This window comes from Pseudorca crassidens, chromosome X, assembly GCF_039906515.1.
Source record: "Pseudorca crassidens isolate mPseCra1 chromosome X, mPseCra1.hap1, whole genome shotgun sequence".
NCBI classification, from domain to species: Eukaryota; Metazoa; Chordata; class Mammalia; order Artiodactyla; family Delphinidae; genus Pseudorca; species Pseudorca crassidens.
In genome coordinates, this window is record NC_090317.1 from 15813708 (window position 1) to 15827363 (window position 13656).

Below are 13656 nucleotides of genomic sequence, written 5' to 3' on the forward strand. Positions count from 1 at the left end.
TCAAATCTTGGCTTTGCCAATTGCTGGCTGGTTACTTCACTTTGCTAAAGTTTGTCTTAAGTTCTTCTCAGGAAATAACCTATTTAAGTGCCTAACTGAGTGCCACACACATGACCAAACTCATTAAATGTTGACTGTTACTCCACTTTCCTTCCTTAGAGGGGAGAAAACACCTAACTTGAATGAAATTCCAGGACAGAGGGAGGGCAGGATCATGGGATGTGGAGTGAGTTTTGTGCTGTTCCTTAGAGACCCCAGAGTCTTGACTGGAAAGCGCCAGTTCTCCAACTGGAGACTTGTTTTCCCGTCTTTTCCTTTCCGGGGCTGCCTTTGCGGATGCAACAAAGCTATTGCTGTTCTCTCAGTGTGTGGCCCAGGGGGCGGGTTCAGATGGCAGATTGCCAACATCTCATCAGACATTCTCCCAGTCTTTTAGCTCTACTGGACAGCCCCGAGGACCCTTGGAGCCTCCTCAAATTATAAAACCGTGGAGCTTAAGTTGTCTGCGACCTGCGCCTCCACTTAGACCATCAGCAGCGCTAGGTTATAAAGAGGTAATTTTGCTACATATGGTATAAAATGCTTCAGACAAGCTGATTTCGTAGCTTATTACAAAGAGTTCTGTGGGCATGTGCTAGAATTGATGATAGGTGATACATGTCAGTCAATCTCGAATTGCTAGACTCAGTGATTTTTTAAAATTAATTTTCCATTTCCGCATTGTCCATCTACACATATTTCTTGAATATCCACAAGGTTTCTGTGCACTGCCTGAGTTTCCCTGGTCTCCCCCTGGAGTGCCTCTGGCTTGCCTTTATGATTATATGATAATTCTATAAATAGGTCATGATGTACACACATCTCAAACAAATGCCACTTCGTTAGCATTGAATTGCTAACCAAGCAGTCCCAACTCTGCATTTGGAATCATTTTGATCTCTTAAACCAAATCAGTAAAAGTCTTATGGGACCAAGCCGTGGGTCTGAACTATGAAAGTCTGAATTATTTGCTGCAGTGGAAAGAGAAAAAGAACTTAGTGAAAGGAGTGTCTTTTAAAAAGAGGCTTTTAAGCGACAACCCTAGAGAACATCTGATATTTGGGTAGAATGCGGATTTCAAGGTGTTTTTTTTTTTTTTTTTTTTTTTTTTTGTCTAGAAGTGGCAGTCAGGAAATGTCAGTCACTATCTTCCATAACTGTGCAGAGCATTACCTTTTCCATCCAAACGGTGGTTTGTTTTTTTTTTTTTTCCCCCTAACAAGTTTCTCATCATTTCAGCTTTCGGAAAAGATCCTCATATATTAGTAACTATTCTTTAAATAGGTCTTACCGAGTGAAGATTTAAGTCTGTGACAATTATGAGACGTGTGTTAGAATTATGGTGCAAAGGCAGCATATATTTTTGTGTCAAATGTGTGTTTTGATGAGTGGCGCAGACTTAGCTCAATTTTGAGTTTTTGATTTAAAACACCATGCTTCACTTAATTGTTTCACTTAATTGTTGCCTCCAGTTCTTAGTGCAGTAAAAGTAGGACAATATTTGGATATGGGAGGATTTTTTGATCCTTTTAACCTGACATGATAGGAGAAATAATCCTTGAGCCAAATCTTTATTATGTACCTCTATTCAGAATTTGGCCAGGAAACAGCCCCACAGGTTGGCTTTGGAAATTGACCAGTGATTCCTGCAGTTATCCAATTCTCTCCTCTGATTACCTAAATCAGGAGTGCCACTTCATAGTTACCTAAGTCCCCTTTTTAATGATGGATATTTTGTAATTGTCAGTTACTAAGTTCAAATTAAGGTGAGCTTTGAAGGGTAAAGTTGACTTAATCCTTCACAGAACTAATCCATTAAAACTAAGGCATGATCACTTTGTTTCTGCTGGGAGATGTGTAGTTCAGTTATTTTCAGCATTTGTTTTTCTGCACAGAACTGTATTCCTTGGGCTTTTGCATGATGATATTGCATCTGAAACTAATGTGGGAAACATGATGATATTCTCTCTGTGTAATTTATGATAACACTAACATTTCAAATGTTGTTTTAGAATTATTGATAAATGGATTTGGTCATTATAACCATCGACCTCTCACGCTCATCTTCTCTTTCTTTACATATTCACTTTAGAGGATGTCTTATATCTTAAAGGTAAGGGTAGAACGATATCTTTGGCGTACAGTGACATCATATAATGCTGTGCTGTAACCTTTGATGAATGAAGCTTTCCTTTATGCTTGTTTTGTCCCTTGTTACAATTGGTGGCTAAAATATGAAGATACAATTCTGACATGTAAGTACTTTCTTCAGAAAAGTAGGCTCTTGTGAAATATGTGCGAAAATGTCATCTTCTAATGCCTCTAAAATGTCTGTTTTCCGTGGGGTTTTTTATATGCTCTTTCTATTTTTCCTGTTATTTTTGTCACATGTGAATTTTTCATGTCTGTCTGTTTTCAAGTCTAAGTGGATCACTGAGGCTAAGTGGAAGAAATTAAATTCTTTGTTGCAGTTATTTTTAAGGTAGTGATTGTTAACCATGCATCCTGTATATACATTGCATGGGAGATTGGAATAAGATGATCACTGTTTACTTGGGTACTTAATGAGCACCTTTTTAGACCTGCTGGTTATTCATATGGCAAAGGCAAATCCAATAATTCATCTCTCTTTTTTCTACTAATTAAAAATATAACTTTATAGATGTATGTTTAAGCTTGCTGTAGGTACGCTATGCCTAACCCCAAATTATTTATCAGGAAATCCTTCATTTGGCTCTTCTCTCTGACTACAGGGAGTTTACTTAGTCTCTCTGCCTTAATTTTCCTGTCTCACAAATGGAAATTGATATTCTTCTTTGTGGAACTGTCGCTAAGGAGAATTTATTTAAATAGTTTTGAAGCTCTTCAAAAAGTGGTCCATACCCCATTAATAGTTACAATTGTTATTTCATTCCCTTAAAGCTGTATCAGTGGGGAATATAAACCAAGTTAGGAAATACTGTTATTTCTCTGGGATTGACATCCATTACTTTCTCTGCAGATGGTACCCTAAAGGCATTTGGCCTCCTGGAGAAGCAGCCGTATCTGCAGTAGGCCCACACCATTCTTATTCCCATCTCTATGGCAATTGAGAGGACAATAGCATTGCCTCGGTTTCATTTAACCTTTTAGAGTTTATTGGAACCATTTTTATTGTGTATAGTATTAAATCCTGATACCCTCCTAAATGAGACTGTCAAAAATAAGAGAGAGCCATTCTATTTAATTTCATTTGCTTTTTTAATTTGTGTTTTGGGGAAATTTTTAATTCATAAAGAAACCTCTATCCTTACAGGAATCTGGTAAAAGCCCCAAAACGATGAAGAAGTTTCTTCACAAAAGAAAGACCGAAAGAAAGCCATCGGAGGAGGAATATGTCATCCGCAAAAGTATGTGTTTCGTACTTTTAGAAAGTTGGTTATGGATGAGGAATTTTTTGAAAGAAGAGGATTCGAGCAGTATGTTCTCAGCATCACCTTTGACATAAAGAAAAATGCATGGGAAGGCTTGGCCGCCACCTCTCAGCTTTTGCAATAAGCTGTCTCCTGCTGCTTTTCATGTCGTCTTAGGCAGACAAACCATCTATATAGTTTTCATGTTGAACATTTGGCTCTACCTGGTTTAGAACCACTAAAGGGACCCATTTGCTATGGAGACATTTTTTTCTTCCCTCTTAGTTTCTAACACCTGAGATATTTGCCTTTACTGAGATCGACTAAATAGGCCCAAAGCCTGAGATCCTCTGGAATTTTAATGTTCAGTGATGTTCTCAGTTAGTCAAGGAGGCAGCCTGCTGGCACATAGAAACAGGGCTGGGTTTAGAGGCAGGCTGCAAAGTCGGTCAGCCAATCGATATGCACACATTTGCCTCTCTGGGAACAAGGTACTCTGGGACACACATGAAGGAGTAAGTGATGTATCACCAAGGGGTGACAGAGCTGTGTGTATCAGTCCGAAATACAGTCTGGATAAATCTTTGCTGGACTCTAGCTTCTGCTTCCCCTACCCCTCACCTCACCCCTGGATGTGCACAGCAGCGTGTTAACAGTCATTTCTAGAATGAGTTGGAGGCGGTTGGGGGAATGAGAGGGAGAATCAGTGACTAGGCTGGCTGGTTGGGAAAAAATGGGTGGGATTAATGGTGGAAAGCTTCCTAGAGAAAGTGAGCCTTGAAATTTGATGGAGAGGAAGGGTGTGGTGTATGGGATGAGAACTGAGGCCAGCGCCAAGCCCAGGGCTGGCCTTGTAGCCTCTGAGACACTGGCAGGACCCTCCAATTTCGAACTCCAAGTGGCTTCTGGAGCAGGCCACTCTCGGTGCTGAACTCACTGGTGCCCCATCCCTTTCCCAAGGTGGATGTGTCTCTGCTCCACCATGCCAGCCGGTCAGCTTTTTCTCCTGCCTTTCATTAAGGCCACTGGTCAGAGAAGCCAGTGCCTCGCACCCGAGTGCACTGCATCATTTCGAGGGTCCGGAGGCATGTATCTCCTGAGGAGTCACGATTCGTTACACTTGACAGGTACGGCTGCTCTGGAAGAGGACGCTCAGATTCTGAAAGTGATCGAAGCCTACTGTACCAGTGCCAACCTTCAACAAGGCCACGGCTCAAGTAGGTTCCCCCAAACCACTTTCTCTAATGAGTGATGTTTCTCTGCTGCTGCTCACTGCCTCTTAGAAAAAGAGAACAGCAACCCAGATGGGCTGCAGGGTGTGTAAAGCAGGTGACTTGCAGCAGAGGGGCGGGCACAGGGCTGCATCTTTCAGATAAGCTGCTTTTAGCTACCAAGCGGTTTGTTTACCCACTGTTTCTTTTCACCCAGAGACAAAGAGAGATGCAAGAGTAAAAAAGTTGGAGGTGATAGAAATGAAAATAAATTTTTTTTTAAAGTCACTCTCCTTTGAAGTACGCAGATACCTTCACCAACACTAGTTAAAGAGCCCAGAGAGTTCCTGTGTCTGTGAACTGATGCTAATCTCTTCTTATAGGCAGATTTGGAAAGGAAGTCAAAATACTATCTTTGATCAGCTGCATATTTAAGCAAACAGAGCTTCACCAAACTCAAGTTTCAGAGTTGCTCTGAAAATCTGGAAATGTAGCTGCTTAGCAGGGCCTTTTGAGAATGTCTACAATTTATCAGGGAGCCATTAGGTGAGGGTATTTCCCCCAACAACTTTCAGGCTACAAACTGAAAGCGAGATAATACTTTCTGATTCATCCTTGTGCTTTTAGAAAAGCCAGGTCACATCGCTTATGTCCTTGGTCTTTCATTATTATGGGCATTCAGGATAGCTGGTGTGAGGGTCTTGCATCTGTGTAGGAGATAAGCTCTCCATAATGTTCCATCTGGACAGCCACTGAGGCCTGGCTTGAGTGTGGGCAGGGCTTCCTCAGTGGACTGCCCTGACCGATGCTTCCAAAGTAACATGTCTCTCAGGTCGTCATGGGGAAAGCATTCTATGTGGAAGTTGACACATTTGACTCTGAAGGGGGGACTGTCACACCTTCTGCTTCTCAGACCAAACCTGCCTCTGGCTTTGGGCATGCCCAGCCCTGATAACAAGGTTCGAGGAGTCAGGAAAAGAAAGTGAGAGCAGTTTTTATTGCAAAAACGAGGAAAGAGAGGGGGGCAAGGAGACGCCAGAAGCAGCAGCCCTCATACGAAATCCGACCTCACCTCCCGCCACCTCCTGTCCTCACACTGACAGAGACGGGAGATTTGCTCAGAGGTGCGGGCAGGCATTCTGGCCTCAAGAACCTAATTTTCCCCCACCCCCGTCCTCCCTGGCCTCCCTTTTTTGTGTGGAAAGTGTCTAGCATAGTGCTTGGCACGTGGTAAGTGTTTTCGCATCCTGGTGACCGACACCCTCCATCCCTCTCCAGCCAGAAGTCCTGCACCCATAGAAGCGGCCGCTATTGTTTCTCGCTGCATCCAGTCGGTTGGTTAGTCGGCCAGCCTGCTATGCACTTATTAAGCACCTACGAAGTACTGGGCCCCGAGGAAGGCAGGGACACATCCACCTCGGGAAAGGGATCGAGGTTGAGTGAAGGCACTGAGTGTTCACAACTGGAAGGAACTTGGCTTAGAAGAGAGGAAGCCAGTGGCTCTGAGAGGAAGGATCCAGAAGGGACGGGGAGGTTGCAGGTGCAGGAGAGCTGTCTGGTCAGGTCCCATGGCTGCTCTGTCACCTCTTCCATCCCAGAGCCTGGAGATGGTGAGCGGAGAGCAGTAAGGACGCCTGCATCTTTGCTGCTGTTGTGATCATCTCCCCAACGCCCCCTCTACCCTCCATCAAAATGGTCTTCACCGACCCTGCTTCACCGTGTAGGATGGTAAAGAGAACAAATGGGAGTGAGTGATGCTTCTGAGGCCCTTTAAGCATGCTGCGTCCCAGTGCAGTGCTACGTTCTGCATGATTTTTACTCAAATACAAAACCCACGGGGTGTGGCGTGCCGTTCCCCAGAGACGCGCAGGGAGGAATGGTCACTGGCTGGCTCTTTGCTCTGGAAGAGGCAAAACAGGAAAAGATGGGGTCTTGGTTGAGGACAATTCTCACAGCAGCCTTTTCACATTGTGTTTCTGAATACAAAATGTGCCCCCGGCCCCCAGGATGGAATCAGTGTATTTGGCCATTTCGAATTTCTCCCGTCAGGAGGATTTCGTCAGCAGATGTTGGATGACTACTCTCGGGGCGCCAGGCAGCCGGATGCCGTCAACAAAGACCCCTCAAAAACCACAGTAGAAAGGAGCTAACCCCCAACAAATAGTCTCCCCTAGTAAACTCCCTCCCTCGCCTCTTGCCGCCCTTGTCTGTAGGTGCTCGCAAGGATTCCGTTCCCCAAGTCTTACTCCCCGAGGAAGAGAAACTCATCATTGAAGAAACCAGAAGCAACGGCCAGACCATCATTGAAGAAAAGTGCGTAGAGCGGGCTAAACCTTTTCTGATTTTTCTGGGGGCTGGAAAGAAGGTTCTGGCAGGGCAACGTGGCTGTGGCCAAGCCTGCACGGAAGGACAGTCCCTCCTCATCTGAGAATGTGGCCCTCTTGGCTGACTGTACAGTTGGGAGCCTGGGGAGGGCTGCCCGCCACAAAGGGAAGGGGAAAGGAGAGGCAGAGGAGGTCAGGAAGGGACTTCAGGGCACGCAAGAATACCACTCCACATGCGGTTTGGAGGCATTGGGAAGGCCATGGCACCAATTCCCTTGCCCAGAGGGATGCCTCTCACATTTATTGACTCAGGCACTGGATTTTCACATACTTGACCTCATTTAAACTCCTACCGCAATCCTGGGAGATAAACGTTACTTTCACCACTGTTACAGATGAGGAAACTGAGATTCAGGGAAATTATGTCCCTGACTTAGCTTTGCACAGTAGTGAGGGTGACCTAACGGGGGAAAATCAGGTTAAGTACTTGTATATACTTGAGTCATTTCTGAAGTCAGGCCTAAATTTGCATAGGACAGCGTGTTTCACAGTGCTTGGCATCGTCAATGTATTTTTCCATCTGGTGTATGAAGTGATACGACCAAATGGTACAGCACTTGGGCTCAAGAGAATAACAGCCCTGATTCAACTCCAGATTCTGGTACTTGTTAGCCGTGTGACCTGGAGCAAGTTCCATCACCTCTCTGTGCCTCAGTTTCCTCATCTGTAAAATGGGTATGATAGTAATACTTTCAGAGTTTTTGTGAGGTTAAGTGGAATAAGAAGTACAAAGGCTAGCACATGATAATTACTCAATAAATGATGATCGTTATAATTACTATTATTATAGCTATATTAACCCCTACAATGACTTTATGAGGTTTTCAGGGAATGTGATATTATCCCCATTTTGTATGTGAAGAAAATAAGACCAAGAGAGGATGAGAAGAAAACTGGTTACCTAAGGTTAGAGGACTGGCAAGTCGTAGGGTCAGAACTGGAGCCCAGATCTCCAATGTCCTTGTCCAGGGAGAGAGCCAGAGAGGAAATGACTCTTCCACAGTTCTGCCAAGGCGCTTTATCCTTTTTTGGAATATATGGAATCTTTTAGAAATAATGCCCCTGACTTTGTGTTTGTGTCATGTACGATGGTGTAGGGTCAGATAGGTGAGAAGGGCAATGCCATAGCACAGATAGCGTAGGATAGACAGGGCCTGGTGACACCTCTCATTACAATATGTCAGGTGATGGTCCTTCCTGCCCCCAAGAGAGAAATCAAACCTTATGAGGAGCCCTAGTCTCTTTTTTTTCTTGACTTTTCTTTCTTTCTTTTTTTTTACATCTTTATTGGAGTATAATTACTTTACAATGGTGTGTTAGTTTCTGCTTTATAACAAAGTGAATCAGCTATACATACATATGTGTGTATATATATATATATATATATACATATATCCCCATATCTCCTCCCTCTTGCATCTCCCTCCCTCCCACCCTCCCTATCCCACCCCTCTAGGTGGTCATAAAGCACCGAGCTGATCTCCCTGTGCTATGCGGCTGCTTCCCACTAGCTATCTATTTTACGTTTGGTAGTGTATCCATGCCACTTTCTCACTTTGTCACAGCTTACCCTTCCCCCCCATTTTCTTTTTATTTATTTTTAAAAATTGAAGTAGAGTCGATGTACTGTATTATATAAGTTACAGGTGTACAATACACTAGTCTGTTTTATTTTTTTAGTACTTGCCTAAGCTGGGAAGCAAGCAGCAGAGGAGGAGGGAAGTGTAGAAAACGTGCGGTGACACGGTGTTAGAAAGAGCTTGTGTGATGCTGGTTGTTAGCCCATAAAAATGAGAAACACAAGGACCATTCATAGCAGTATCTCTTCCGATTCACCAGCAAGACCACCGCTTTTCAGGATCTGTATGTCTATAAAGCTGCTTTTCTTCTTAAGTATCACTTAACAATATCTCAGTGCCATCTATTAATCTATGAACTTTATCTTTGTGTTCTAGGAGCCTTGTCGATACTGTTTATGCCTTGAAGGATGAGGTCAAAGAGCTGAAACAGGTAATGAAATTCGAAAGTCGTTTTCTCAGATCCTAACGGGCCTGCTCCCTCTTCCCTGCTGCGCACTGGTAGATGCCCTCAGGAGAAGGCCAGGAGCAAGGTGGTGAGGTGGGGGTTCTTAGTTCCCTTGTGTCAGCCAGGTGGGTTTTGTTGATTTTACCACGTGGCCTTGGGTTTCAATTTCTGCAGCTTGCCTATATACCTATTCAGGGATTTACAATAGGATCACAAACTTAGTTACAACTTCATGTTCCCTGACTTTTGCAAACAGAATTTAAGAAAAGATAAGTCAGTCATGAGCATGTAAGTGTAAACAGAACCATAAATCATGATTCGTGGGCTCCTCTGCAGATCTGATCCAGTGCTCCATGAGGGACACTCTCCCTTGGGTTTGAGGACTGACTGTACCTGGTGACAGGGTAAAGGATGGATTGAAGGGAGAGAGACCAGAGGCTGGAAGACCACTTAGGAGGTTATTATAAAACTCAGGGTGAGACGTGATAAAGTCCTGAGCTGAGGAGGGAGAGCCGCTCAGGCTACGGAGGAGGGACACAGATGTAAAGGAAGGCACATCGCAGAGTTAGAGCCTTTGGAAAATGGCGCCATGATGTGGGGATTAAGAAAGAACCAGGGATGGAAGATGAGTCTTTTTACCTGGGTATCTACTTTGTTTTTTGTTTTTTTGTTTTTTAATTGAGGTATAGTTAGTTTACAATGTGGTGCCAATCTCTGCTGTACAGCAAAGTGACTCAGTTATACACATAGAGACATTCTTGTTTCCTATTCTTCTCCATTATGATTTATCACAGGATATTGAATATAGTTCCCTGTGCTATACAGTAGGACCTTGTTGTTTATCCATCCTATATATAATAGTTTACATCTGCTAATCCCAAACTCCCTGTCCTTCCCTCCCTCAATCCCCCTCCCCTTGGCAACCACAAGTTTGTTCTCTATGTCTGTGAGTCTGTTTCATAGGTAGGTTCATTTGTGTCATATTTTAGATTCCACATATAAGTGATGTCATATGATATTTGTCTTTCTCTTTCTGACTTACTTCACTTAGTATGATAATCTCTACTTGCACCCATGTTGCTGCAGATGGCATTATTTCATTCTTTTTTATGGCTGAGTAATATTCCATTGTATATATGCACCACATCTTCTTTATCCATTCATCTGTTGATGGACACTTAGGTTGTTTCCATGTTTTGGCTCTTGTGAATATTGCTGCTATGAACATAGGGATACACATATCTTTTTGAATTATAGTTTTGTCTGGGTATATGTCCAGGAGTGGGATCCCTGGATCATATGGTGGTTCTATTTTCAGTTTTTTGAGGAACATCCACGCTGTTTTCCATAGTGGCTGCACCAACTGACATTCCCACCAACAGTGTAGGGGTGTTGGGTATCTACTTTGATATGGTGGTGCCCTTCACGGAAATCAAGAGCCACAGGAGGAAGAGAAGTTTGGGGGGTGGGGGAGAGATTGAGTTCACTTTAGGGCGTAATGAGTCCGAGGTGCTTGTGACACATCTAAGCTGGCATTGGGGACTGTGGACCTGGTGCTCATGAGCTGAGATGAGGTCAGTACCAGAGAGACAGGGGAGACACCCAGGTAGTTATTTGAGTTGAAAGAGAAGAGACACTAAGTGAAAAGTGTGTTGAATTAGAAGAGGGCCAGGGCCAGAGCCCTAGAGAATGCTTGTATTATATCTCAAGGGATGGTCAGCGAGAAGTAGAACAATCAAGAGGCTGCCTTGTCTTAGAAGCTGAGGGAGAGGAACTTGAGGCAGGAAAGTGTTGTCACTGCCAAGAGACCGAGCAGGAGGGGCCCTGAGGCGGGGTCCCTTTGTTTGGTAACCAACCAACCTTTTCCCACCATAGGAGAATAAAAGAATGAAGCAGTGCCTGGAAGAAGAGTTGAAATCAAGAAGGGACCTAGAAAAGCTGGTCCGGAGGCTGTTGAAGCAAACTGATGAGTGTATGCGGGCCGAGTCCAGTAGCAAGCCCTCCATTCTCCCATAACCATCACAGTGCAGCTGGAGGGTGCCCGCAGGGCATCGGGAAGTGTCCAGCTGAGTGATCTGACTCAGCTTGCTCACTTCTCTGGTTTTTATTTCGTATCTTAGTGTCTCTCTCTCTCTCTCTCTCTCTCTCTCTCTCTGTTTGGTTCAGTGTTTGTTGTTGTTTGGTTATTGGTTGGTTGGTTATTTTTTTTAACAGAGGTCAACGCAAGAGGGGGTGAACATCTCCCCAGTCTTTTCCATTCAGTAAGCAAAGAGAAGCTAATGTGGGCAAATGACTTACGTGGCCTTCAGATGGCTTTCAATTCATAGTGCCTCTTTACCAGCCATTATCTCGGGTCACTCTTTTTGGGCTGGCTGCTGTCCCAAAGTGGCTGGCCATGGCTTATTAAATGTGAACTTGACTTTCTCCCCCAATGCTTTCCTGTTCCTGGCAGCCCCTCAGTACCTGATTTACTGAAGGCAACACTTCTGGAACTCCAACTGGCGTAGGGTGAAAGGCTAACACAGTTTGCCCAGTGATCCAGCTGCCCTTCCCTGGGCCGTCCTCAATGCACACTTTTTTTTAATGACTACGCTATTTTGTCTATAAGACCAAGAAAACCATAGTGCCCTCCCTCCTTTCGTGTTGGTTTACATTTTAACTCTGGGACAGAAGCTCTGGTCACCCATGCCAACACCAAATCCATTAGCAAATTGCACTGGACAGTCCTCCCCTTCAGTAGCAGAGTTGCCCATCTCTTGCCAGTGCATGGTAGGTTTTGTCCCTAACCTTCTGCCTTGCGTGTAAGTTTTCTATTTCCGCAGTGCTTTTAGCCAAGCATACCAAGCGGTGTGTCAACTGGTGTGTCTGTGCTTTGCTTTTTAAAACTACAGACTGTGAGCACTTACTTTTTTCTACATCACATATTCAAATTGCGACTTCTCATCCTTCAGTCCACACTTGAGGAGATGTTGTGCCCTAGCAGACAGCTTTAATTCCCTTGATTGCTCTACCATATATGCTGTGAGAAGCTGTGATAGTCACCAGCCTCTTCGAGTAGGACTCTAAGCATTATTTGCAGAAACGTGCTGTTGGCCCAGTTTGGATAGCCGGAAAGAAAGGGCCGCTCTAGTAGCTGTGTGCTGGCTACTAGTGAAGCTGATTATTTGGAACTGGTTGACTCAAGTTGCTTGTTGAATCAAACCCTCGCCTTTGTAAGCATCTGGGAAATTAGAACTGTGATAAGCCAGGTTTAGAAGAGGGTCACAGGAGGGCAACACACATCCAAATTCAGCACAGTTGAAAGTTGGCCTGGGGCTGTAGGACAGAGCAGTGCAACCTGCCCCTGTCTGTCCCAAAGACGGGAAGTTTGGCCAGGTGGAGGAGATCGCTGGAAAGAGAGGCCAAGGACCAGTGGACTGAGCAGAGTCGTCTCCCACATACATTTGATGGGTGCCTATAAATGTGGGTTTTGTGAGTGTTGTTTAGGAACCAAACTTGAAGCTTGAACTCCCCAGCTTGTTAAGCCCTTTTCCTTTCTAGTACAGGGTGGGTCTCAGTTCCCATAACTACATGGTACGGGGCTGTTGACTGCTTGCTGCACAGCAGAAATGACACCGTCCACGGGAAATGGACTGTTCCTGCAGACCAATCTCAGCCAGCCACACCCAGCTGTCTTTGGAAGCCGAAGACCGAACAAGATTGCTAGGAATGGCTGTTGTTCTGTTTATAGCCCAACAGTTTAGAGATGCCGTCCTTCATCTCCAAATGGAAAACAACAGTAACAGCAACACAGATCATAGCATCTGTCCTGTCTGTGGTTAGTCAATGGCTTGCAATAAATGTGCAAACTATATCCATAGGAAACATTTTTGTGATTACAAAGTACTTTAGTTGATAAGGTATATAGGATTGCTTAAAATATTGAAAGGTCTTTATTTTAAAGAGACGTGTCCATATGCATGTTTTGGGGACGTGGCCCTTCTGATGAGAGGCCCTGTGTACTCTGGGTAATGTAGCTCGTGCAGAGTGGTGTCCGCGCTCCCACTCGATAATCCTATATGGGAAATGAAGTCATGTTAACCTGACGGCAGTGTCTCCATAGTTGTGTTGTTTACAGTACTCTATAAATGGGTCCCTGTTACTCTGTAGTCAAACTGCTGCCCTTCGAGGCCTTTCAGTTCCTCTTCTGTCATGTCCCTTCTTACACAGCTCAAATTTTCTAACTTGTTTTTATTTTGAAGACTTTTAAACTGGACATTTTCAATAAATAAGAATAACAATGCTTTATAAAATAAGTCCTGTGTTTCTTCTTCATTTTCTTTTTCTTTCTTTTTTTTTTTTTTTGCTAGCTGGTGTGCAGAAAGATTTCTCATGTTGTGTCAGCTTCCTCTTCTGTTTCCCTCATTAGCTATCCATGCTCATCAGGCCCCTGAACCAGCTTCTACCTTTTTCACTCAGGCCAGATGATATTTGTTCCCCACTTTAAAGAGATAATACATCTCTTGAGAGAGAACCTTCTGTAACTTCTCCACCCCTCTCCTCCTGCCCCCAACCTATAAACTGTCTGTACCTCTTCTCACCATTTTCCTTCCAATATAAGAGAAA

The 13656-nt window shown here is 44.1% G+C and overlaps 1 protein-coding gene across 14 annotated transcripts in view; it reads left to right on the forward strand.

Moving 5' to 3' along the window:
* Window positions 1–13346, forward strand: part of ARHGEF6 (Rac/Cdc42 guanine nucleotide exchange factor 6) — a 119114-nt gene extending 105768 nt beyond the window's left edge. For 6 of the 14 annotated variants that reach the window (XM_067723840.1, XM_067723842.1, XM_067723850.1 and 3 more), the window contains 7 exons: window positions 417–554; window positions 2132–2152; window positions 3335–3428; window positions 4559–4648; window positions 6856–6955; window positions 8982–9036; window positions 10927–13346. In XM_067723840.1, coding sequence (XP_067579941.1) covers window positions 417–554; window positions 2132–2152; window positions 3335–3428; window positions 4559–4648; window positions 6856–6955; window positions 8982–9036; window positions 10927–11067 — 639 coding nt within the window. In that variant the 3' untranslated portion in view covers window positions 11068–13346. The remainder of the gene's footprint in view (window positions 1–416; window positions 555–2131; window positions 2153–3334; window positions 3429–4558; window positions 4649–6855; window positions 6956–8981; window positions 9037–10926) is intronic. The other 8 variants (XM_067723836.1, XM_067723847.1, XM_067723841.1 and 5 more) reach the window with 8 other exon arrangements.
* The last annotated feature ends 310 nt before the right edge of the window (window positions 13347–13656 follow it).